Source organism: Populus nigra, chromosome 3 (genome assembly GCF_951802175.1).
Source record: "Populus nigra chromosome 3, ddPopNigr1.1, whole genome shotgun sequence".
Lineage (NCBI taxonomy): Eukaryota > Viridiplantae > Streptophyta > Magnoliopsida > Malpighiales > Salicaceae > Populus > Populus nigra.
In genome coordinates, this window is record NC_084854.1 from 9,304,279 (window position 1) to 9,328,311 (window position 24,033).

Sequence of the window (24,033 nt, forward strand, 5' to 3'; positions counted from 1 at the left end):
GCTCATCTTTCAAAGGGGCGTATCATCTCATTAGTTTAATTTTGCATTGATCAAACCAACTTAATATCTATCTTCAATCTTGGTAAGTTACAATTTTGATGCTAATAATGCTGCTACTGCAGAGACGGCGCCAAATTGAAGCAATTAACGGAGCATGGGCAATGATTGGTCTCACGGCAGGCTTGGTCATTGAAGGTCACACTGGTAAAAGCATACTGGAACAGGTAAAGTCTGCTCCCATTGATTGCATTCAATTCAGAAGGTCTGTGCAGTGGTCATTTCGTTAAGTATATGGACATTTATCCTTTCAGTGACTGGATGTTATTGCCTATTACTATTAGTTTTGATTAAATGACCTCTTTTTTTCTCAGTTGGCTGGATACTGGTTTGCCATTGTCCATTTTTTTTGTGCGGTAACATGATCGAGGAACGGTGAAAACATGGAGATTCTTCACTTAAATATTCTTTCGAATTTTAACTTTGTAAAATTGTATGAAAATTGTTGCTTCAGGTGACAAATGCTGTACCATTTACTTCGTAGGGACTTCCTCAGTTTAAAATGACCTGGTAATGTGTGGCAACATTCTTTTATTTTCCTTCTTGAGGGGTCCTATCCTGTAACCAGGTATTCGATTGGTTATGACTACATCCTTGATAAGCTTTTAATCTTTTCGTGGAAAAAAAGCTGTGATTACTTGGATTCAAATCGTGGAGTCAAAATTTAGATAAATTTATGAAGTTTCTCTGAATAAATCGGATTAATTTAAAGGAATTTGTCTTTAAGATTGTCTAGAGAGTCGATTTTTCTTGCAGATGACAGCGTATCATATTTTAGTGAGGCCCATGATATCCCCAAACGGGCTTCCTCTTAAAAACTTGTATTTCCAATTCAGCCCAAAGATGTTCTCAATTGTGAACGTCATTTTTGTCGTCTCAATGATGGAAGCTTCAGTGAAAAGTTTCCTCGACCTTATTCCTATCCACATGTCACCAATGGCATTGTTACAGTTTGCGTACTCAGTCTCATACCCTCCAACTTGGAGCTTTTTAAAGCATTTAGGCCCTTGGGAAAATGGCAAGTTGCTCTGCAGAATGCTTGCTCCTAGTCAATTTGCTGTCACTCTTCGGAACATGGTATGTTCCAGATAAAACTAGCAGTTCATGCACCAAAGTAATCTGTTGATACAGGAACCAACATGGCGACAATAACGATGGACAGTTTGTGATTTTCTGGCGATCTTTCATCATTATGGGTTGACAATGGGATTAAAATCGATGGTCCATGAAACCACTCGTCTCTCTTTATCTGCAAAGCTTAAAGCCGTATATTTCTAGGCTTTCACTGCCGCTTCTTCTACGTTTCCTTGTATTAAAGCACGTTCAGGATTTTGCAGGCTTAGCAAGCAACGCCTATCTAGGAGACTTGAATCAAAGCCTAAGTTTCAATCTCCTCTATCCATGCAGCTTAATTTATCATGGACATCAGACGCTCCAACTTCTGCTAGTGGACGACAAATATTCAATAACATGATGGCGCAGAAGCTGAAATGGTCACGATACCATAATTTTGAGGTTTCAAGCAACGTCGAGCCTCTTTTTCTATTATTTATTGTGAGCAAATCGCAATCCTAGTAGCAGCTGTATTATTATAGGTTTTTAGTGAGGTATTTAGCATCTGTAGAGGGTGAATATTGCGGGGAACGCAATCTAGATTCGAAGTCTAAAGTCTTATCCAATGCGTGCTGCGCTTAGTCTCCATCAGGGCCGGCGAAGAAACAAAATTCTATTTTCAATATACCCAGAGAATTTATTTAACTCTTGTTCATTAGAAACTCATATGTAACCTACATTATAAAATCAAATTTGGTAGCCGTGTGTTTTGCTAGAAAGAGACATGAAATTTCCAATCATATAGCTTGTAAATTCAAACCAGCTTCCTCTTCATGCAGAAACAAGGATTGGCTCAACCTTGACACCCACAATTGCCAAGAACAAGAGCAATATGGCAGTATTGGCAATAATGGCAGAAAAAGATCGTTGATCTTGATGAAGATCGATCTTTCAAGTACTCTCCTACCGGTCTATAAATAGGATCGGTACCAAACAAACTAGGTGGTGTATGATGCTATGCCCAACCAACCCTCTAGGACATTAAGCTTCTAGTAGCCACATTTACTAGATTATGTCTCCATCCAAAATATAAGCTTAAAAAACACATGTTTATAATGCGGTTCAAATGGTATTTTTGTTTAAAATTAATATTTTTTTTATATTTTTAAATTATTTTGATATATTAATATTAAAAATAATTTTAAAAAAATAAAAAAAATATTATTTTAATATATTTACGAGTAAAAAAAATTTTAAATCACAATTATTACCACAATTCTAGACATAATGCTACATTAAAATCTTAGAAAGGACTTTGACAAAATATTTGATTAATATCGGCATAAGAAAACCTTTCAGAGACTAGAAAAAGAGTAATTATCTCATGGTAAATGGGAACATTTTACAATGACTTTTCTCCTTTTTTTTTTTTTGTTGAACTTGTAATCAAAGTCAAATTTGGCTATTTATTATGAAAAAAAAGAAAAAAAAAGAAAAAAAGAAAGAGGGCGGGCGGGTTTTGAAGCTGCGGAACACCAATGGAAACAGCTTCCTAGGAAGGAGCCTCTGTTGTTCAATCAAACATTCAACACTGGAAAAAACCAAAGATATGGATATAGACAAAACAAGTACACCACCATTATATGCGAATGACTTAGAAATTTCGTGTCAAAGTTGGACCTTATGACCACATCTTCATCCATTCAAATTTATCAGAGGACACGGCTGATTAATTTCCCTTTTAAATACTTTTCAAAAACATTTTTATCTTGATTAAATATTAAATCAATGGGTTTTTTTAGTATTTTTCAATGGTTTTAATGCCCAAATGTAAAAAACAAAAAAAAATCTAAGAGATTTATTTTAAATATTTTGAAACGAGAAACTAATTAAAAAACACGGTGACCGCAGCAGTAAATAAACTAAAAGCAGACGCATGCGCCCACCCCTTGTCCATTCTTGGTGGGGGCTCCTATCAATTGTTCCATTTCATTTAAACTAGATTATAATATTTATTAACTAAAATATCCACACACACAAAAAAAAAAAAAAAAAAAAAGACTTCCATTCTTTATTTAATGGAGGACCAAAACCCAACTGTGCCTAACCAGAAGTCACGACAGATGTGTCATCTAACCATTGGCTTTGCAAATTGACCAAAGAGCTTTTATACTAATCCTCTGTTGATTCGTGAAGGATCAAGGAAAGGATTGATTTTTGTTTTGTCGCGTGTGGTTTGGATTCAAAGAACATTCAACATCTGGTTTGGGTTTGGTTTTTTTTTGTTCACACGGATCTATAATGGAAATATCAGCAGGAAGACAACTTGGACTGAGCTGGCTTTAGGGTTCCCATTCAACTCTAGTATTTTTCAAGTAAGTTTGGGAATGGTATTCAATGTGTTTTTAACAAATTAAAATATTTTTATTTAAAATTATTTTTTTAGTGTTTTTAAATTATTTTGATATGCTGAAATAAAAAATAATTTTAAAAAAATAAAAAAATCATCTTAATATATTTTTAAATAAAAATTATTTAATCCACCATTATAATCACAATGTCAAATACACATCCTCCTCCTACCTCGGCAGGCAGGCCCCTGATGTAATAAATACGGTTCCACAGAATTGATGTTGTAATACAGAAGATAGACTTCGCTGATTGAGAACCAATTTACGTTACGCACATGCATTTGACTAGGCCAGATGCAGTCGTGGCTGGCTATACCACCTACTTAGAATGAGCTGTCTCTTTTACTAGTCCGTACACGCAAACTGCCCTCAAAATAACTCGCATTGAAAAAGAAAAAAACATCACGGCCCCCAAAAGGTTTTTGCAAGCCTGGAGAACTGCTCTTCCCATGAATCTGGCATTTCTCGAATCTGATTTTTCTACTATTTTATTTTATTTTATTTTCAAATATTGAGGACGACGACGACTTGGGCCTTGTAATTAATGACGAAAGCAAACTTAATTTCATGTTAAGACTCTTCTTTGTTTGAACGAGCATTCTAATTAGATCTTGAGAAAGAACCAAAGCCATGCAAGCAAGGAGCAAAAACTACCGACCTGAAAAAAACTGTGATTTACATTAAATTAGAGATATGATAATATTAAATGCTGGTGTGGGAGTTTATATATAAATTTTATAACTAAAAGTAGAGAAACCTTTCTTTTTGTGATTAGGATATATAAATTTTACGATTTTCCTATCATTATCTATCATCAAATTTAGTTTTTTTTTTTTAACATGAATGTTCGGACTAATTTGCATGCACTTCGATTAATTTTACAGGCCTTGAAGTTAACGACTATGTAAACTTTTAGTTACCCTGAGAAGACTCGAACTCGTGATCATTTGGAAGCATACTCAACACCTAACCAATTAAGCTACCCTTGAAGTTATCAAATTTAGTTTCTTAAAAAGGAAAGTCTTGATCATAAACTTTTTTCTTGTTCTGGAGTATTTTTTTTTTCCGTGTTTTCAAAATATTTGTTTTAATTAAGAAACACAACTGGTCACTTGAGATTTTGAGAAATTCAATTTATATATATGAATTAATTTGATATTTTAATAATTATAAAGTAATATCTCAATCAAGTTGGATTCAGAGAAAATAAGCTACTTCATATATATGTATATGTATATATATATATATATATATATATATATATATATATATATATATATATATATATAAAGGGAAAATGCAGTCTATTTATAAAATTAATAACAAATGTAACACTACCCCCGTTACTTTTTTTTTGGTGATAAACACAGAAATCCCCCACATTGCACACTCCAATTATCTTTTTTTTTTAAAATAATATTTATATTTATCAAAATACTAAATTATCCATAAATTTACTTGATAATAAAAAAAAAAACACATGAAAAAATGATGAAGAATTCTCTAAACATCGATTTAATAAATTTTGCTTTTAATGATAATTTAAAATTTTAACTTCATTTTTATTGACACATTCTGAAAAGTATATTCTACCAAAAATTACAAAAAAATATTTAGTTTATAAAATATTTTTTTAAGAACCGAACTAAACTAAATTTTACTTGATTTGAAAAATACTTTTCATTGATTAAATTTTTTAATCATAAATAAATATAAAATAATTTTTAAAAATCACTTTTCAAAATATATGTTATGCTCTGTCACCTTTTCCGGCCATGGTTATTCTAGCATTGAGTAAGCGATTATAACCTAAAATTTACAGCATACAAAAAGAAAATATTTGCAACACATCACAAACAAATAACTTGATTGTTGAGGTTTGATAGCAACTAATACAAACAAAACAATACAAGAAAAAAATGATAAGAACAAGAATGCAACATTATGCAGAATAGATATTACATAAAAATTCTATTTCAAAATTCTATTATTATATATTTTATCTTCAAGTAATTTTCTAAAACACAAGCTAGACAATTCTATTTATACTAAAAAAAATAAATTCTAAACAAACTAGAAAAAAAAATTCTATATAAATCTGAAAAAATAAAAAAAAAGTCTTATTATTTGTCCATTATTTATTTTAATTAAATTTTTTTAAATATAACTTTCTTGAAATAAAATTATTAAGATTATATTTAAAAAAATTATCTAGTAAAATTATTGTTGTTCAATAATAGTGTGAATACTTTTTTTAAAAAAAATTGTTTATAAATATTGAATTAAAATAAAATATCTATTTTGATTTTTTAATTATAATTTTTAAACTAATTATATTTTTTTTTCATTATGATTTGTTTGATTTATTTATTAATTTTTTTAAAGTATGATAATTGCTTTTTTAAAACTTTGCTTCTGATACATATTATACATAAATAAAAAAAGTGAATTTTGATTAAAGAATATATTTTATTTAATTGAGAAATTAAAAGATTAAATAAAAGTAAATTATTAACATGGCTACGTGTCACCCCTCGGAAAAAACTAATAATATCCAAAGCACGCAACACCAATTTATGCAACAAAATTATATCTTTTTTTTTTTCTGGGAAGGAAAAAAAGAAGAAAGAAATCGTGTGGTGGGTGCTTTCTCAAGCGCAGATACACCAAACCTCAAAAGACAAGATGCCGCCCACGTTCACGTTTGATAAAAATAAAATAAAAAAACCCCGCCATCTCTCTCTCTCTCTCTCTCTCTCTCTCTCTGTAGTCTTTGTAGATAACATGGGCCCCACAATTCATGATCCCACGTGGCTGAGGAGTGGGCCCCCCATGAGAGACATCGTTCTTAGATAAACTTGGGAAAGGTAGTGATCCTGACACAAACGGTCAGGGTCTACCCCTGAGATGCCACGTAGGATTATAGACTCATCCACGTCATCGATTCCATTTCCTAGCTTTGTACTATTCTTGTGTCTAGACTAGACAAATTTTAGAATTAGTTTTATCGGAAGAAAAGCATGTAAAACGCAAGGAGAGGATGCCTGACTGTTGATATTTCCTGTAGTTATTGTTTTAAATGGTATTTTATATAAATATTTTTTTATTTAAAATTATTTTTTTATTTTAATAAATTTATAAAAAAATAAAAAAATTATTTTAATAAAATTTTGAGTGTTTTAAAACAATTATTATTTTATTTTAAAAAAAACCCATTAGTAGTATTCCTTCTTCCTTTAACGACCTCTTCTGCTTTCTTTTTAAGATTAATTTCCGTGTACCTAAAATTAATAGTAATAAAAAAATACATACTCTTTTTAAACAAAATGGATATCTTATATGTTTCTCTCATAGATTTCAGACCTGATCCAGTGATCGGCTAAGTTTAAGGCTTGGGTTCTGGATTTTGATCAGGTCATTAAATCCTCCGGATTAATTTGTTTTTTTAAATCAAAATGATGTCGTTTTAGTAAAAAAACAAAAGTCAACAGGTTGCAACCGAGTTTTTGACCGGGTCTTGCCAGTTCAACCGGGTCACACTGGGTTTTTTCTTCCCTTTTTTTCTTCAAACACCTCTTCTGCTTTCTTTTTTAGATTAATTATGTGTACCTAAAATTAATAGTATACTCTTTTTAAACAAAATGGATATCTTATATGTTTCTCTCGTATATTTCATACCTAATTCGGTGACCGGCTCAATTCAAGGCTCGGGTTTTAGGTTTTGATCAGGTCGCTAAGTCATTCGGGTTAATTTATTTTTTTTAAATCAAAATGATATCATTCTAGTAAAAAAACAAAAGTCAACGAGTTGCAATTGGGTTTTTCACCGAGTCTTGCTGGTTTAACCGGGTCACACCGAGTTTTTTTTTCCTCTTTTTTTTCTTCAATCCAGCCTTGTTCCAGCCACAGGTCGGCCAGGTTCCGGATCGACCTGTCAGGTCAGACCGGGTTTCAAAACTATAATTTCACATGCTTAAATAACAAATCTCTTATCTTTATTCTTTTCTTTTTCTTTAAGCAACAATGACCTTATCCGTTATTAATTTTTTTTTGGTCATACAACCACAACCTATTCATTTATTCCAATCACATTCAAATTACATTTGATCATGTCAACGCATAAGATCAACCGTGTTCTTCTTTTTCAGAAAAAAAAAAGTCTTCTTTTCTTTATTCAACAATAAATCCCAACAATACAAGTAGAATTAGGACCGGTCTCATGCCTTTGTATATTTCTATCCAATATTAAAAAAGATTGCGACATCCAACTAATTAAGATGATAAACGGATAATCTTCACGTATGAAGCCTGATTATATTATATGATATGATACCTAATTGTTTAAAAAATAAATAAAAAGACAGATGTTTTTATATTAATCTAAGACGAGATAAAGCTATGAATGTACGGCAGACGCGTCGAGCAATGCGCGACCTGGGAGCATTAACAGCCGTTGATACTGTTAAGGAAATGGAGGGAGGCATCCGTGACTTTTGGGTGCTCTTTTGGATTAGATTTTTCTTGGACTTTTTAGACCACCCGCACACGCCACGTTTCTTTTGTGAGTACTCCGCATGCCGATCTCCTCAAAATCACATCCTCTCTTTCGCACATCTCTGCAGAGATATTTCACCGAGTAAACTATGTTTTAGCTCCTAAAGACTCAAAAACATTATATTATATGATTTTTTATTTTTTTATATTAATACATTAAAACAATTTAAAAATATAAAAAATTTAATCTTAGCTAAAATTCTTTTTAAAATTTTTGGAGACACTGTTCGGAACGAACAGCACTTGCTACAAAAGTGAATTTACTGGAGAAAATATCATTACACCCACGCGCGCACGCACACACAGTGTTAATGTCTATCCAAGATAATTTGTCAGCGTTATAAGTTGCTATCTCTACACGTGCCAACCGTGTAGAGGCCGTAGACGCCTATCTGCTCCCTACTAGTTCACAGTTTCTGACCGAGTAAGCCTATTATAAAGCTTAACCACACACGTGTCTTCCTCTTTATTTCCTTACTTTGACAAATATTTCTCTTTTTAAACAAATTTTGTTTTTTTATTAAAAAAAAAGGAAAAAAAAGAATACAATGCTGTCCGGAGATTCAGAGGAGGGAAAATAAGAAAAGGTTATGCTAGAAATATTAATTACATACAAAAAGAAAAAAGAAGATCATATCTCAAGATTTTACCTAACTATAAATATAAATATACACATGTCACGATTAAATAACGTGGCCTCTTTATATTTATTGCCCAATCCAGTAACATACAGAGCCAATGAGTAACTGAACAGTAGTGCGTAGACCCCACGCAATGCCGATGCCAACCTCCAAGTATAATCTCGACCGTCCAAATCCAGTCATCAATTAATTACACACATATAAATACTACTTCTGCTTCAAGTCGGCCTCCCTTTCGTTCTTATCCGCCCTTCCTTCCTTCCTTCCTTCCTAATATATTTTCTTTCCCCGCTCTCTCTCTCTCTCTCTCTCTCTCTCTCAAGATAATGGAAATAAATCAGCCATTGTATATCTTCTCTCTTTGTTTTTTTATATAAATGCCCATTCTCCCTTTTCTCTTCATTGTTAATCAGCTTCAAAAGAAATAGTATATCTTCTCGTCCTTTTTCTTTGATTTAATTTGTTTGGTTTCTTGATTTAAGATTTTTTTAAAAAAACTGGGAATTATGATAACACAGTCTTGCAAGGACAATTTGGATATGATTTCGGTCAACGATTTTCGTGTCGTGGACCGAATCCCTCGTATCATGAATGTGCTGGGAGCTCTCTCGGAAATCGAGGTTGGTGAGCATGATGATGAAGGCGTAACCAGTCCTGTCGTGTCCAAGCCGCGCCGAATCATTGTGGCCAATCAGCTACCGATAAGAGGGCACCGTAATGAAGAAACAAAAGGTTGGTCTTTTGAACTTGATAAAGAGAGTCTTGTTTTGCAGTTCAAAGATGGATTTCCTGCAAATTCAGAAGTTTGGTACGTGGGGTTGTTGAGGGTTGATGTTGAAACGAAAGATCAGGATGAGGTTGCGCGGTCGTTGTTTTCTATGTTTAGATGTGTTCCTGTTTTCTTGACTGATGATCAGAAGAACAAGTATTATCATGGCTTCTGTAAGCACTATTTATGGCCTTTGTTTCATTATATGTTGCCTTTGTCTCCTAGTCGTGGTGGTGTACGTTTCGATAAGTCGCTTTGGGAGGGGTATATAGTAGCTAATAGGTTATTTGCAAACAAGGTTACTGAGATTTTGAGGCATCATGAGGATTCTGTTTGGGTGCATGATTATCATCTTATGGTGCTGCCTGCTTTCTTGAGGAAGAGGTTTAACAGAGTTAAACTTGGCTTCTTCTTGCATAGTCCGTTCCCATCATCTGAGATATACAGGACTATACCTGTCAGGGAGGAGATTTTGAGGTCTCTTTTGAATTGTGATCTTATCGGGTTTCATACTTTTGATTATGCTAGGCATTTCTTGTCTTGTTGTAGCAAGATGTTGGGTATTGATTATCAGTGCAAAAGGGGTTACATTGGCCTGGATTACTGTGGTAAGACTATCAGTATCAAGATCTTACATATGGGAATTCATATGGGACAGCTTGAGTCGGTTTTGAATATGGAGCAGACAGCCACTTTGGCCAAACAATTGAAGGAGAAATTTGAAGGGAAAATTGTAATGGTTGGTGTGGATGATTTGGATTTGCTTAAAGGTATTAGCTCGAAGTTCTCAGCGATGGGGAGACTTTTGGAAATGCGTCCGGAACTGATAGGGAAAGTGGTGTTAGTCCAGATTGCTAATCCGGCTAGAAGTCAGGGTAAGGATGTGCAAGAAGTCCAGAAAGAGACTACTCTTATTGCTCAACAGATCAATCAAAAGTATGGTTACGAAGGTTATCAGCCAATTGTTTTCATTAATGGTCCAGTTAGCACTATAGAGAAAGCAGCATACTATGCGATATCTGAATGTTGTGTGGTTAATGCTTTAAGGGATGGGATGAATTTGGTTTCATACAAATACACTGTTTGTAGGCAAGGCAGCCCTGTTTTAGACGAGGCATTGGGGATTGATGAATCGTATCCAAGGAAAAGTTTCCTAATTGTGTCAGAATTCATTGGATGCTCACCGTCTCTCAGTGGGGCACGTCGTGTTAATCCTTGGGACGTAGGTGCTGTGGCCGATGCCATGTATGCGGGTATCCATATGAAGGATGAAGAGAAACATTTGCGCCACGAGAAGCACTATAAGTACATTAGCTCTCACGATGTTGCTTTTTGGGCGAGGAGTTTTGATCTGGACCTTGAGAGGGCTTGCAAAGAGCATTATCTCAAGAGGTATTACAATGTTGGGTTTGGTTTGAATTTCAGAGTTGCTGCTGTGGGAACAAATTTTAGGATGCTCACGACTGAAAGAGTTGTTGCTGCCTATAACAATACAAACAGCCGCTTAATCCTTTTAGACTATGATGGCACTATGATGCCACAGTGTGCTGTTGACAAAACACCCAGAAGTGAAGTTATTTCAATCCTGAATTGCTTATGCAGTGATCCCAAAAACGTTGTTTTCATTGTGAGTGGCAGAGGAAGGGATCCTCTAAGCAAGTGGTTCTCTCCATGTGAGAAATTGGGTATATCAGCCGAGCATGGTTACTTTACCAGGTACTGTCTTGCACATTTCATTAGCTTATGTGATGCATGGATTTGGTGCTTTCTATTTTAGCCCTTGATAACCTTGTTTACACTGGTTTAGGTGGACAAAGAATTCTCCATGGGAGACTTGCTCGGTGGCAATGGATTGTGATTGGAAAAGGATCGTACAACCTGTCATGGAGCGTTATACAGAGACAACCGATGGGTCTTTCATAGAGTCAAAAGAAAGCGCACTGGTGTGGCACCATCAAGACGCAGACCCTGATTTCGGCAGCTGCCAGGCTAAAGAGCTTCTTGATCACTTGGAGAGTGTCCTTGCTAACGAGCCTGTGGTGGTTAGAAGAGGCCAGCAGATTGTTGAGGTGAAACCACAGGTATGAAACATATTGAACTGTTTTCAACTGGTTAGTTATGTGCAGCCACTGGTGGTTTGATGTTCTGAAAAAGGACGGAAAGATGTGTTTAAGGTCCATCAAGATAATTTCTGAATTACATTGCACATTGAAGTCCAAATGAGGAAACAAATTTGCATTATGAACGTGAAATTATATGGGCTGTGGTTATTTTGGTATAACTGCAGTTTGTCCAGTGATACAACATGATACTATGTCTCTTGCAAAATGAAAGAAGTTATTGTTGGTTTTGTCTTTCTATTTTTTCATGCCTTTTGTAATTCAAGAGGCATGTGCACTGCTAATTAATGTTGCGTAGGATTTGGTTGTTTCAAAAATGGGAAGTTGGGTTATGATTCTTGACTTCACCTATAAATCTGCGGAAGTAGGGTTATTTGTTCTTGACCTATCTTTTTTGGTGAATTTCAGGGAGCAAGCAAAGGTATAGTTGTAGAAAAACTTATTTCAACCATGCGAAGTCAGGGCAAGTCACCGGATTTCCTGTTCTGCATCGGGGATGATAGGTCCGATGAGGACATGTTTGAGAGCATTGCAAGACTTGTTGACAATCCATCAATATCACCCATTGCAGAAGTGTTTGCCTGCACTGTTGGTCTTAAGCCAAGCAAGGCTAAATACTATCTTGATGATACGCCTGAGGTCATCAAGTTGCTTCAAGGCCTTGCTACAGCATCAGTAGGGTCAAAGTATGCACATACTCTTGAAGATGAAGATGTCTAAAATGACCATAGGAAAACAGATAAATAGGAAAGCATGGGCCATGAGTTTGGAGGCTCTGGAATTGCTTCATTATCTCATCCATGTTAGGAGGGGGGAGAGGTGTTGGTGTAGGGCTTACTCAAATGATACAGCAAGGCTTGTATAGCAGATAGTTTTTTTTTTTTTTTTTACAACCACATGTTCCCTCCGTAACCAGTCATCCATAATCTAAAAATTCACTAGCTGAAATTTACAAGATGACAGATTCATGTTCTTTCCTCAATTTGATGCCAAATTTCATCTCATGACAGCATGTTTTCTAATCCAACTTTATTTTTTTGATAGATGTAACTCTATTATATAACAAGAAAAAGATAAAATAATAGTGCAAAAAATATTTAGAAAAATCATATAGTTTAGAGAGTTGCATATGGAACTTGTGTGACTTCAAAATTTAAAAATTGTGGGATATAAAATTCAATAAAAAAAAAAAAGGAAAAAGAGGCTATTGTGGGATATAAAATTCAATAAAAAAAATATAAAAAGGAAAAAGAGGCTAGAGTAGGGAGAAACAAAGAAAAAAAAACTCTCAAATTAAAAAAATATTAGACACAAAATTCAATAAAAAAAAAGGAAAAAGATGTTGGAGTAGAGAGGAGAGAGAAACAAAGAAAATGATATCGAAGACACATTGAAATTTTAATGACGACATCATCACTGATACTACTGAAAAAATCTCAACAAGACGAATCCAATGACATAAAAATATCACAAACAATAAACGAAGTAGGTTATAACAGTTGTCAAAATGTATCAATGCTTACTCACTTTTGAGCTGTTTGTGTGACTCACTCCAATCATCATTGATGACCTTCTTTGATATCGTTGGATTCGTCTTGTCAAGATCTTTTCAAAGATACTGATGATGTCTTCATAGAAATTTCGTGTCTCTGGGATTTTTTTCTTTCTATTCTCTGATCTCTTTTTATTGAATCTTGTAACCAATAATTTTTCAATTTGAAAGTCCTTGTGACAATCGCGGATATCATCTACGACTCTAAATTATATTATTTTTAAAATATTTTTTACACAATATTGTTTTATCGAATTCTTTTCATTACTAGAATCCTAAAACACTCAAAAAGATACACTCAATCAATTATAAATATCAATTTAATATGCGCTGCACTTTGCATGATGTGTTCTTGAGGGTGTTTTAAGACAGTGATATAACAAATTTTTTTAAAATATTTTTTGCTTATAAATATATTAAAATAATATTTTTTATTTTTTAAAATTTATTTTAACACCATCACATTAAAATAATTTAAAAATATTAAAAAATTAATTTAAAATAAAAAATTAAATTTTTTAAAAACTCTAGCTGAAACACCGCAGAACATCTTAAAAAGATTAGCTCTCTCTCTCTATAAATGAATGGATTTGAAAACCAAAAGAAAGTGGGCGGCTGATTCCGCCACATAACGCACAGAGATAAAGCTTACACAATCAACGAGAGAGATGACTATAGCAAACCTGCAAGATTGGAAGGAAAGAAAATCTTTCAAAATTTATGAAGCTACGAAATTAAGCTGACACCCTTTTTCCAGCTTTCTTTCTAGCACAACTGTTTCTTTAGGCTTCGCCGGGACTGAGCTGAGAAATTACTTCTGGCTTTCCATGAATAAAAATGTATTAGTAATTAAAGTTATAACTTGAATAATCATTTTATAATCATTTTTATTTTTTTCGTTTCTTCTCACGAGTCTTTCTTCTCATTGGTTTTGGCTTTGTTTCGTTGACTAGTCTTGCAGCGGGGTTTTGGGTCTTTTACCAAGGAGCAGGAATGACTGGCTCGACCTTAAGGAATACGTCCGAAGATGCGATTGGAACTGGAAGAAGAGGAACGCCACTTGACCGAGAAGGAAGGGTGCTCGACCCGTAAAAGAAGAAAGAGTCTTAATGCCTCTTCCTGCCTATGCTGGCCAATCCATACTAGAAAGATGGTGCCGGTACAAATGGACCATCGGAGGGATCATGAAGAGCAATGGTAAGGAATGAGAAAGTGATTGATGTGGAGGATGATGACTTTGTTGGAGGAACACATACACATATGAAGTATGAGTAAAGAGACACTCCTGGTTTTGATGAGTATTTGACAGATTTTATGATTTTCTCTAGAAATGCTAGATAAGAGGTGGATTTATAGAGAATCAAAGAGATAATTGAAAAAATTAAGGTGTCTTTCTAAGCTTTAATTTAGGGGTTTTTTTGTGCTTTTTTTAAAAAATATAACTAATTACTCTTCCAGAAAAGGGTGAGATTCCAACAACATAAAAAAAAAAAAATTGATTAAAAGAACTAGATTTTGATTTCAATTAGGGTTTAGATCATTAAGAAAATAGAGAGAAAATGATATTTGAAAAGAGATAAATTGTATTTGGAGGAGAGAATTTTATATTTGGCTTTTATTTGAATTTCTGATATATTACATATAAGAGTAATTTAGTATTTTCATCCAATTTGATAATTTATATTAACCAAGAATGTAAATTATAATTTTAAAAAACTAGGTAATTTTAATCAAGCTATTGAATGCTAGGTGTAATTTTTTTAAAAAAACAGAAGAAGAGAAAGATGACTTGTTATGGAGATATATGTATAGTGGTTCCTAAAACAAAATATGTCCTAACTAACTTTCAAGGTATTGTAAATAAACCTATTAAAGTGAGCTTTTCACTGGAGTTACTCTGGTTGACTGCATAGCTTAAGAAAATTGATATCATAGAAGAAAAATAAAATAAAATAAAATAAAATAAAAACTTCTTCACTATCTATCTATTTTCTATATCCAATGGTAAAACGGATACAATTAAAAGTGTATTCTACAGCTATAACACATGGATTTCTTATGCAATTAAAAGTTTTGTGAAAAAACAAAACACATATGAGGTCTCGTATCATGAACTTTAGTTTAAGATAAGATATAAAACCAGAAAAATCAAGAAAATCATGATCTTTTATATATATCGGATCAACCCATATTAAAACCATTCAAGTTATTCAAAAGTTTATAATAACATAGAAGTTGAATTATGTTTTATTTGATCTCTCATTGTTTTCAATTAAGCACTCTTTCTTAATAAAATTATGAAATTAAGTTATACAATAATATTTCTTTAAAAAATAGAAAATAATAAAGAATATAAATTCAAAGTACATGGAGAAAATAGCATATATTATATTTTTTATATAAAATTTTAATTTAACTATTATTAGGATACAAGTTCTCTAAATTTAATTTCAATCAATAAAAAAAATTAAAAATTGATAGCAAGTTAAAAAAGAAACATAAAAAGTATGTATATATGATCTATTACTATTTATGTTCAACTTGCCACCCACCGCAACGTTATTGATTGCAAATTGAATAATATATATAGACATAGTTTGGTAAAAGATTTCATAATGACCCGAGATAAAAAAAAAAAAAAAAGAAAGAGAAAATAATACATTTTCATTCAACCGCTAATGAAAATCACGGTTTTATTAATAAACCACTAATAGAAATAACGGTTTTATTAAACAACTACTATTATCATTAATATCTGTATTAAACAACCGCTAATGACAATAGCTGTAGTTTTATACACAAACACTAATGCGAATAGCAAATGTGTTATCACAACATGATTTTACCTTAAACACAACCCAAAATGTTACATAAAACAAAGTCGAAACAACCATAACCCAAACCCAAACCAAACCATAAATTATCAATATCTATAATTGAGGGTGAAATATTTTAACATTATTTTTATTTATTAATTATAATCCCAAATTAATATGTGTTATTTTTAAAATTGATTTTATTTATTAACTATAAAGATAATTGATAATATCAATAATGAAACATAACAATTTGCATCTTTAACCTATAAATGGTTGATTTGAAATTTTAAACAATCTATTCATGATGTTCACATGTTCACCTCTAAATTAATGATTTTAAATCATGTTTATTTAAAATAAGATGAAAATGCATAATATATAAGACAATATTAAAATCAACATGATAATTAACTAAAACAATATTATGAAAGTAATAATAATAAAAATAACTCATAACTAAAAAAAATAACACAATATAATATTACATCTGAGTCTATTTATGTCTTCTGCGACAACAAGTGCATGGGCCAATTTCACAATAGTATGACTTTCACCTGCCTGTGTGATTTCATCCTTATAGATAACATCTTTCAGATTTAATGTCTCTCCTAATAGGTCAAGTATATTACATGTCTTGTACCAAAAAGATGCATAATAACAAGCAAGTCCATCATCATCATCGAGATCATAAAGATCAGCCGCAACACATCAACCATCATGTAACAACTATCCAACCTAATATTAAGCAAATACAAATTATTAATTCATAAATAAAATGCAACGGTTTTGACCAAATCCATAAAAAGTAACAAATACTTGCAACATTTTAAATTTGACATGCATGTGGCTCATACTCCATCTCCTAGCATAGAGAAACATGCGATGAGTTTGGTATAATGATTCAACATGTTATAATATTTGTTATAATATACTCAGGTATTAGCCCATATATTACTTCTCGAAAATTACAGGATACACCTTTCTAAAAATAAAATTTCTTCATGCATCCCATATCGATATATATTGAAGATGGTGCATCATTCAATTATAATCAATGTGCTTACCCGAACGACTAATGAATGCAACTAATCGCTCGCATGTATGTCATATAGGATGTGTTACTTAAAGTTAAATTTTCTCATTACACGGTCTGAGTAATACATATTGACAAGCAAAAAATATAAGTGGGGCAACTGTTATCTATAAGTTTATGAGCAATGTGCATATAACAGGAGCAACTGATATATCATCTTCTAAATAAAGATCCCACACAATCTATTGAAACATCAACAATGCAATTATTTTTCTTCATTTATCAACAACAACCCATGCAATTATTTCCCAATATTTTCTAATAACAAAAAATTTCAACATCAATAATGCAATTAGTTTTCATCATTTGCTAATATCAACCTATGTAATTATTTCCCAACTGTTTTCAATGTAAATGTTTTTTAAACTTCAACAATGTAGTTATTTCTCATCATTTACTAACATCAACTTATATAACGATTTCCCAATATTTTTTAATATAAAAGATTTTTAGCATCAACAATGCAATTATTTCTCATCATTTATCAACATCAACCTATGCAATTATTTTCCAATATTTTTTAATATAAGAAATTTTCAACATCAACAATGCAATTACTTCTCATAATTTACCATAATCAACACAATCAATTATTTCTCATCATTTATCAAGAAGATATGCAATCATTTCTCAATATTTTTCAATAAAAAAAAATTCAACAATAACAATGCAATTATTTCAGTGCAAACCCTAGTTGCTATTACTTTGACCTTAATAAAATCAATGGAAACATATTGAATTGCATCAATTAAAACCTAAATGATCTCAATTGAACAAAATCTCCAATTACGATATTTTTTACCAAAATCCAACACGAACTCTAATTGGTATGATTTTGACTATAACTTTATTAATAACATCAATTCATTGAAAAACTACCTAATTGCATCAATCAAAACAAACTTTATCTCAATTTAAACAATATTATTAAATATAACAAGTATCTCAATAATCAATTTAAACCCTAATTTCTGTAATTCAAACCTAATTGATTTCATAAATAACATCAATTCTATTATACATAATTGCAACACTCAAAACCCAAAATTATCTCAACATTAACAAAAAACCCAATTATCAAACACAACACCAATAATTATAAATCAAAACTCAAAATTTCTCAATTCAATAATGAAACTCATAAAACTAAAAGACAATACGACTTTTTTTTCTTTGAGTTTTTTTATGGCTAGGTGGTGGTTCCACTAGTTGTCATGGCGAGGAGGTTGTTAACACAAGCTTGGGCATTTGGTTTGTAAAAATAAAAAACAGTAGAAAGATTCGTGGAGAGGAGGGGAAGATGATTTTGAAGTCTTATTAGAGGATTAAAGGGTTGTTTTGGGTGATTAAAAGCTGTTTTTGTGGTGGCTTTTTTGGTTTTTAAAGATTTTTTCTTTTAAATAAGCAACGACTATGAAAAATAGAGGGGTGATTATATATGCATTATAATCACGATTCAGAATCATGGTTGTATTATGTAACTTCTATTCTGAATAACTATTTTTTATTAAAACTATCATATGAAATTGTAGTTTATATTAAAAACACGATTCATTTCAAGACCGTAATTCTGAATAAATAACTGTTTTATTAAATTATGTCATTTTCCCAGTATCTTTTCAAATAGTGTCATTCCCTTAAAATTTTATCCTAACTATGTCATTTTTCAAAAATTGCTAGGGCTTTAAGCACCTAAAGGAAAGGAAGTGATCCTAATAATAGAGGATAGATTTAGTAAATATGCACGCTTTGTTGCCTTGATGCACCCCTATATTGTTGCTACTGTGGCTAGAACCTACATGGACTAAGTCTATAAGTTGCATGGTTACCAATTATTATTGTTAGTGATTTATGCATATTGAATTGATCCATCTCCTTTAGCTGCCATCCACCCTATGTTTTATATATCTCAATTGAAGAAGCATCTTGGCAATAGAATGGTTGTCTCAGTACTGCCTTACTTCTAAAAGGAAACTCCTTTGCAACCTCGAGCAATTCTGTAGTGTAGAATGACAAAGAGAGGAAATCGAGTTGCACTGTTGTACTTAGTTGTGTTTATCTATGTATCTTTTCTAATGGAAAGGAATTGGATGGGATTATAAAAGGTCCTAGATAAAGATTTTGAGGGTTTTAAGTTCGGTTTGAACTGGATAAGCTCTAATATCTCTCTTTGTTGGGATCTTGCTGGTACTAAAAAAAAAATATTTTTGTTGATCAATTTTAAAGGTTTCTTTTCTATATAAGACATTGACTATTGATCATCTTATCTTTTTTCTCCAGGTTTTTGCTTTTATGTTTCTTTTATTTTCATTGTATTGGTTCTCATATGTTTGTAAGAAGGTTGGTGTCTCTTTCATAGTTTTCAAATTAATTTTCTTTTCTTATTTCTTTTGTTTAGAACCTTTACTTCAGTAAAGGCTTGACCTTTTCTTTGTCATATCGATCTTTTTTTCCGGCTAGCTAAATCTTGATATGTTTTGATTTTTTTTGTTTTTATTTTGATTTCCTAGTCAATAAACATGTTTGTAGATTGGAATTGTTTAAATAGACAGAATAAATCAGATAATATGGTCTGTACTTTGTGTTTCGCTATATGAATAAATCTCTAAGATGGTTTCGATAACTTAGTCTGTTTTAGTTTTTATGTATATAGAATACAACATGTTTCTCTTATAAGGTGTTGTGAAAGGATTCTTCAACTGATTGGGCTTTCTTTGATAATATTTAAATTTTGGGGTTATCTTGTACTATTAAATTCTTTTCTAAATGATTTTTAAAAACACACTTAAAAATATCCGTTAAAAAAAATCCCTCTCTTCTCCCCTGCTCAAAATTTCCCAACACACACCATGACAATTTGCTCAAATAATGAAAGTATAATGGACATGATTATTGTTTCTTTTGCAATAAATGTTATGGGATTCTTACTTGAAGCAGGCCAACAAGTGTTTTTTTTTACAAAACCAACCACTAAACCAAATCTATCACTCACCAATCTCCAATTAGCATTCTTTTTTTAGATTCATGAGTTTAGATTTATTAATGTATAATAAAAGCTTTTATGGGTTTGCTAGTGTTTTAGAAAACAATAAAAATATATTCAGATTTTTCTTCTTTCTTGCTCATGGAGTTGAAAAAGAAAAAACTTGTGATGTAAGTTTCCTTAATTGTCAAGTGTTGATAAAAGTGGCAAAGCTTGGATTTTTCATTAATTGATTGTTGTGGAAGGCAAGATTTTTTTTTATTTTTTCAAATGGTTGCTGTGAATGAAAATGTCATCAAACAAACAAACTAAGATAATCGAATTTTTGGCTGGTGTTTATTGTTGATCATAAGTAAACTAATATGTCAGCTTTGTTTGTCTTTGTGGTTGAAAAATATTTTTGTAAAAATTTAAGATTCTTTTGCTTCATTTTTTTTTTGTAATTTTAGATTGTTGTAATGTGCTGATATTAAAAATAATTTTTTAAAAAATAAAAAATAATTTTATCCATTAGCTTTTGTAAAAACTAATATCTCATTTAAATCTTTTGATTCTTCAATAGCTGCTATCACATAATCAAAATGAAGTGTTAGGTTTTGAAGAATTTTCTCACCAACTAGGAAATTTGTCATCTTTTCTCCATTAGCCTTTCATATGATTAACTAATTTTTATGTTCATGAAAAATACTCTTCGATAGCCTCATTGTCTTTCATTAAGAGAAGCTCAAACTATATCCATAAAGTTTGTAACTTTACCTTGACATTTGTAAGATTTGTATAAAATATCTCAAGCTTCTTTTGTAATTTCTACATGAATGATTTTCTCAAAAATAGATAATTCAACCTTTTATACAACAAAAAAATTGATGTACAACCCAACCCTTTTGCACAGTAAGAGCCAACAACTTCTTATGGTATCCAAACCAGCAACTAAGCAAAAGGTTTTGAAAAATATACCCCAAATATCTGTATATATCCCTTGACAACGAGCCTTGCTTTTTTTTTTTTACAGAACCATCAAGATTTAGATTGGTCCTATAAACCCACTTGACTCTTATAGCTTTCTTGTGTTTAGGTCTATTCACCAATTCCCATGTCTGGTACTTTTTAATTATTTTTAGCTCCACCTTCATTGCATCTATCCATTTTCGATTTGTTACGACTTTATTATATCATATAGGCTTTATTATTCATTACAACTCTGATAAACATCAAAGAGTGATCTAGTTCCTCTCATAGGTTCATCATCCATATCCTCATTCTGCTTTATTGTCCAATTTATCTCTCTTAACATGTGGAATGTAAGAGAAACACACACAAGTAAATGTTTTCATTTAAAAAACTTTGGTTTGTAGTTATATCGTGCTTCAAATGAGGTTCTTTTTTCGCAATGCTTTTGTTGACAACCTGTTTAATAGAAATACTATAGTGTTACTGCCTCAACCTAAAATTTCTTTGGCAACCCTTTATCATGAATCAAACAGTTTTTGATCTCCATTATTATCCTATTTTTCCTCTCCACAACACCATTTTTTTAAGGAGTGTAAGGTGCTGTCAATTGGTGTTCAATGCCTAGAACTTCACAAAACTTGTTAAATTTTCCTGAGAAGTATTCAGTTCCATTGTTAAACCCTATAACCTGCATTTTACATACACTTTAACTATCAACCAAAGCTTTAAACTTCCCTGAGATGTCAGCAACCTTAGATCAAAGCTTCATAAAATAAATCTAGAATATTCTTATATAATCAATCATCAATTAAAGAAATATAAAACTTATTGCCATTTAGTGATGATGTGTTCATAGGTCCCCTAACATTTACGTGTATTAATTGCAGCTTTAGTGTGGCTCCGTAAGCCTTGTTTTGTTGAAAAGAAAAGCTTGATAGTTTACCGTATTGACAAGCAGCACATGTAGGAAGCTTGATTAGTACTTAAAAGTGCATTTTTATCAAGATTTTATTTCATCATTTTGCACTTGAAGTATCAATAACTCCTTAACTAGAGCATGTTTTATAATAACATGTCTAATAATATAAGATACCTTTAATTTATGGTAAATATTCATCTTAAATGCATGCTTATCATATAAATCAAAGGATTGATTGATGAGTTTAACTACTAAAATTGAGAAGACAAAGAGTGGGCTAAGCTTAGAAAAGAGATGCTGGTTCAGTCCAAACTGGAACATCATTCGGTTATTGGATCATAACTGGATCTGTAGAACTTGGATTTAGGTTTGGTTTATATGTATGGAAATCTAAGACATAGGCCTAAAACTTTTATGAAGAGTCCAAGATTTAAAAGTGTTATTTTTTAGTTCAAATGGTAGCAACAACGGAGAAGTCAGAATCTGTCTTGCAGACCAGACATGGTTTAGTGTTCAGACCATATCTCGAGTTCTAGAAGTCCAAATGCATCGATTCTTATTTTGTTGGAAAGCTGAGACAATTTCCTAGAACTTTCATGAAGACTATCTGTTTAAATTCTGATGTTAGCAATGACGTTTTGTTTAGACAAGAAAATAAGGATTGTCATCAAGTCAAGATGTGACCACCTACTCAATAATTAGTCATCAAATCAATAGTTTCGAATTTTGGTCTATAAAAGGAGGCATTTGCGATGCATTTAGGCATCTTGGTTTTCAGATGAAGATCATGCTCTTTATTTCTTTTTTTATATTTTTGTAATGTTTAAGTTTTATTCATGTTATATTTTTCTTAATCTTTTGTTTATACTTTTCATTTCCTTTACTATACTTATGTTTTTATGTTGTTTATTTATATTTCTCTTCTTCATTATATTTAGTTAAGTTTATTATGTTAAAGTGAAAAGGTTACACTAATAATGTAAAAATAAGTATAGTGTAAACTCAATATGGACTTTAATGTTTGATACTAACATGTTTTGTATTTGTTATCTTATTCACTCTTAATGCTTTGCTTGTTAAATGGTTAATCTAGATTTATGTTGTATAACCCTTGGTACAACAAATACTTGATCATTTCATAACCAATTGTATGGTATAACTGACACTTATGTTATGAAAGGAACCTGATTTGTTGTTAATATAAATTGACATCATGAATACCTGACAACATTTACAAGTATTATCATTATTTAAATAAGATAACTAATGTAATCATGTTAACAATTTATAATTCGATTGGAACCTCCTTTGTGTGTGGTTTCCAGTTGAGTAATAAAAAGAGTTTATACTATACTTATTTGAAATACCATTAATAGATCCTCTAACCTTGACAATTATTTTATCCTTATTTAATCCTCACATCAATATCCCATAAAATTCTCATAAACTCTTTCTTTTATTAAATATATATATTATTTGTAATTTATATAGTTCACTTCCCTGTGGTTCGACCCCGGTCTTGCCAGATTATTTATTACTTCGACATTCCTGCACTTGGGATAAGACATTAATCTTTTGATCGTGTCAAAGCTCCTCCTCTAATTTAGGCAAGATTTTAACCAGTTTGTTCTTCTTCATGAAGTGTAAAGCAAGATGATGGAAATACCTCATTCTCTTATGCTAAATCACTAGATTGTTTTCCTTTTTATATACTGCAACTTTTTTTTTTCTATAAATCCAAAGCAAAGCCATTTCCTTTCATTTAGACTCTAAACACTTTTTTGTCTCGTGCATCTTTAATCACATATTTTTTCCTTCAAATAGCACTTTTTATAGCCTTTTTCAAGCAACTGAGTGACACTGAACAAGTTTTGATTAATTTCAAGAACATATAAAACATCACAAATTAATTTTAGAAATATAATTGTTATTACTCCTTTGCCCTTTACTACAATTCATGCTCCATTTCCAATCCTCATTTTAGAAACAACAGTTTTATCAAGCTCTTTAAAGAGCTTTTAATCAAAGGTCATGGAGTTTGTGTAACCATTATCTATGAGCTAACTTTCAATGGAGTTGTTGGTGGCCAAATATGATGTCACAAATATTTG

The 24,033-nt window shown here is 31.6% G+C and overlaps 1 protein-coding gene and 1 long non-coding RNA gene across 2 annotated transcripts; both read left to right on the top strand.

The window, feature by feature from the left end:
- The first annotated feature begins 13 nt into the window (after window positions 1-13).
- LOC133689184 (uncharacterized) lies at window positions 14-706 on the top strand. Its single transcript, XR_009841270.1, has 2 exons — window positions 14-224; window positions 372-706. It is a non-coding gene; the product is annotated as an uncharacterized LOC133689184 (long non-coding RNA).
- Window positions 707-8,950: 8,244 nt separating this feature from the next.
- LOC133690003 (probable alpha,alpha-trehalose-phosphate synthase [UDP-forming] 11) lies at window positions 8,951-12,587 on the top strand. The gene is made up of 3 exons (XM_062110138.1): window positions 8,951-11,201; window positions 11,293-11,566; window positions 12,014-12,587. Exons 1-3 carry the CDS (start codon window positions 9,223-9,225, stop codon window positions 12,323-12,325), a joined length of 2,565 nt encoding a protein of 854 aa, XP_061966122.1. The 5' UTR covers window positions 8,951-9,222; the 3' UTR covers window positions 12,326-12,587.
- The last annotated feature ends 11,446 nt before the right edge of the window (window positions 12,588-24,033 follow it).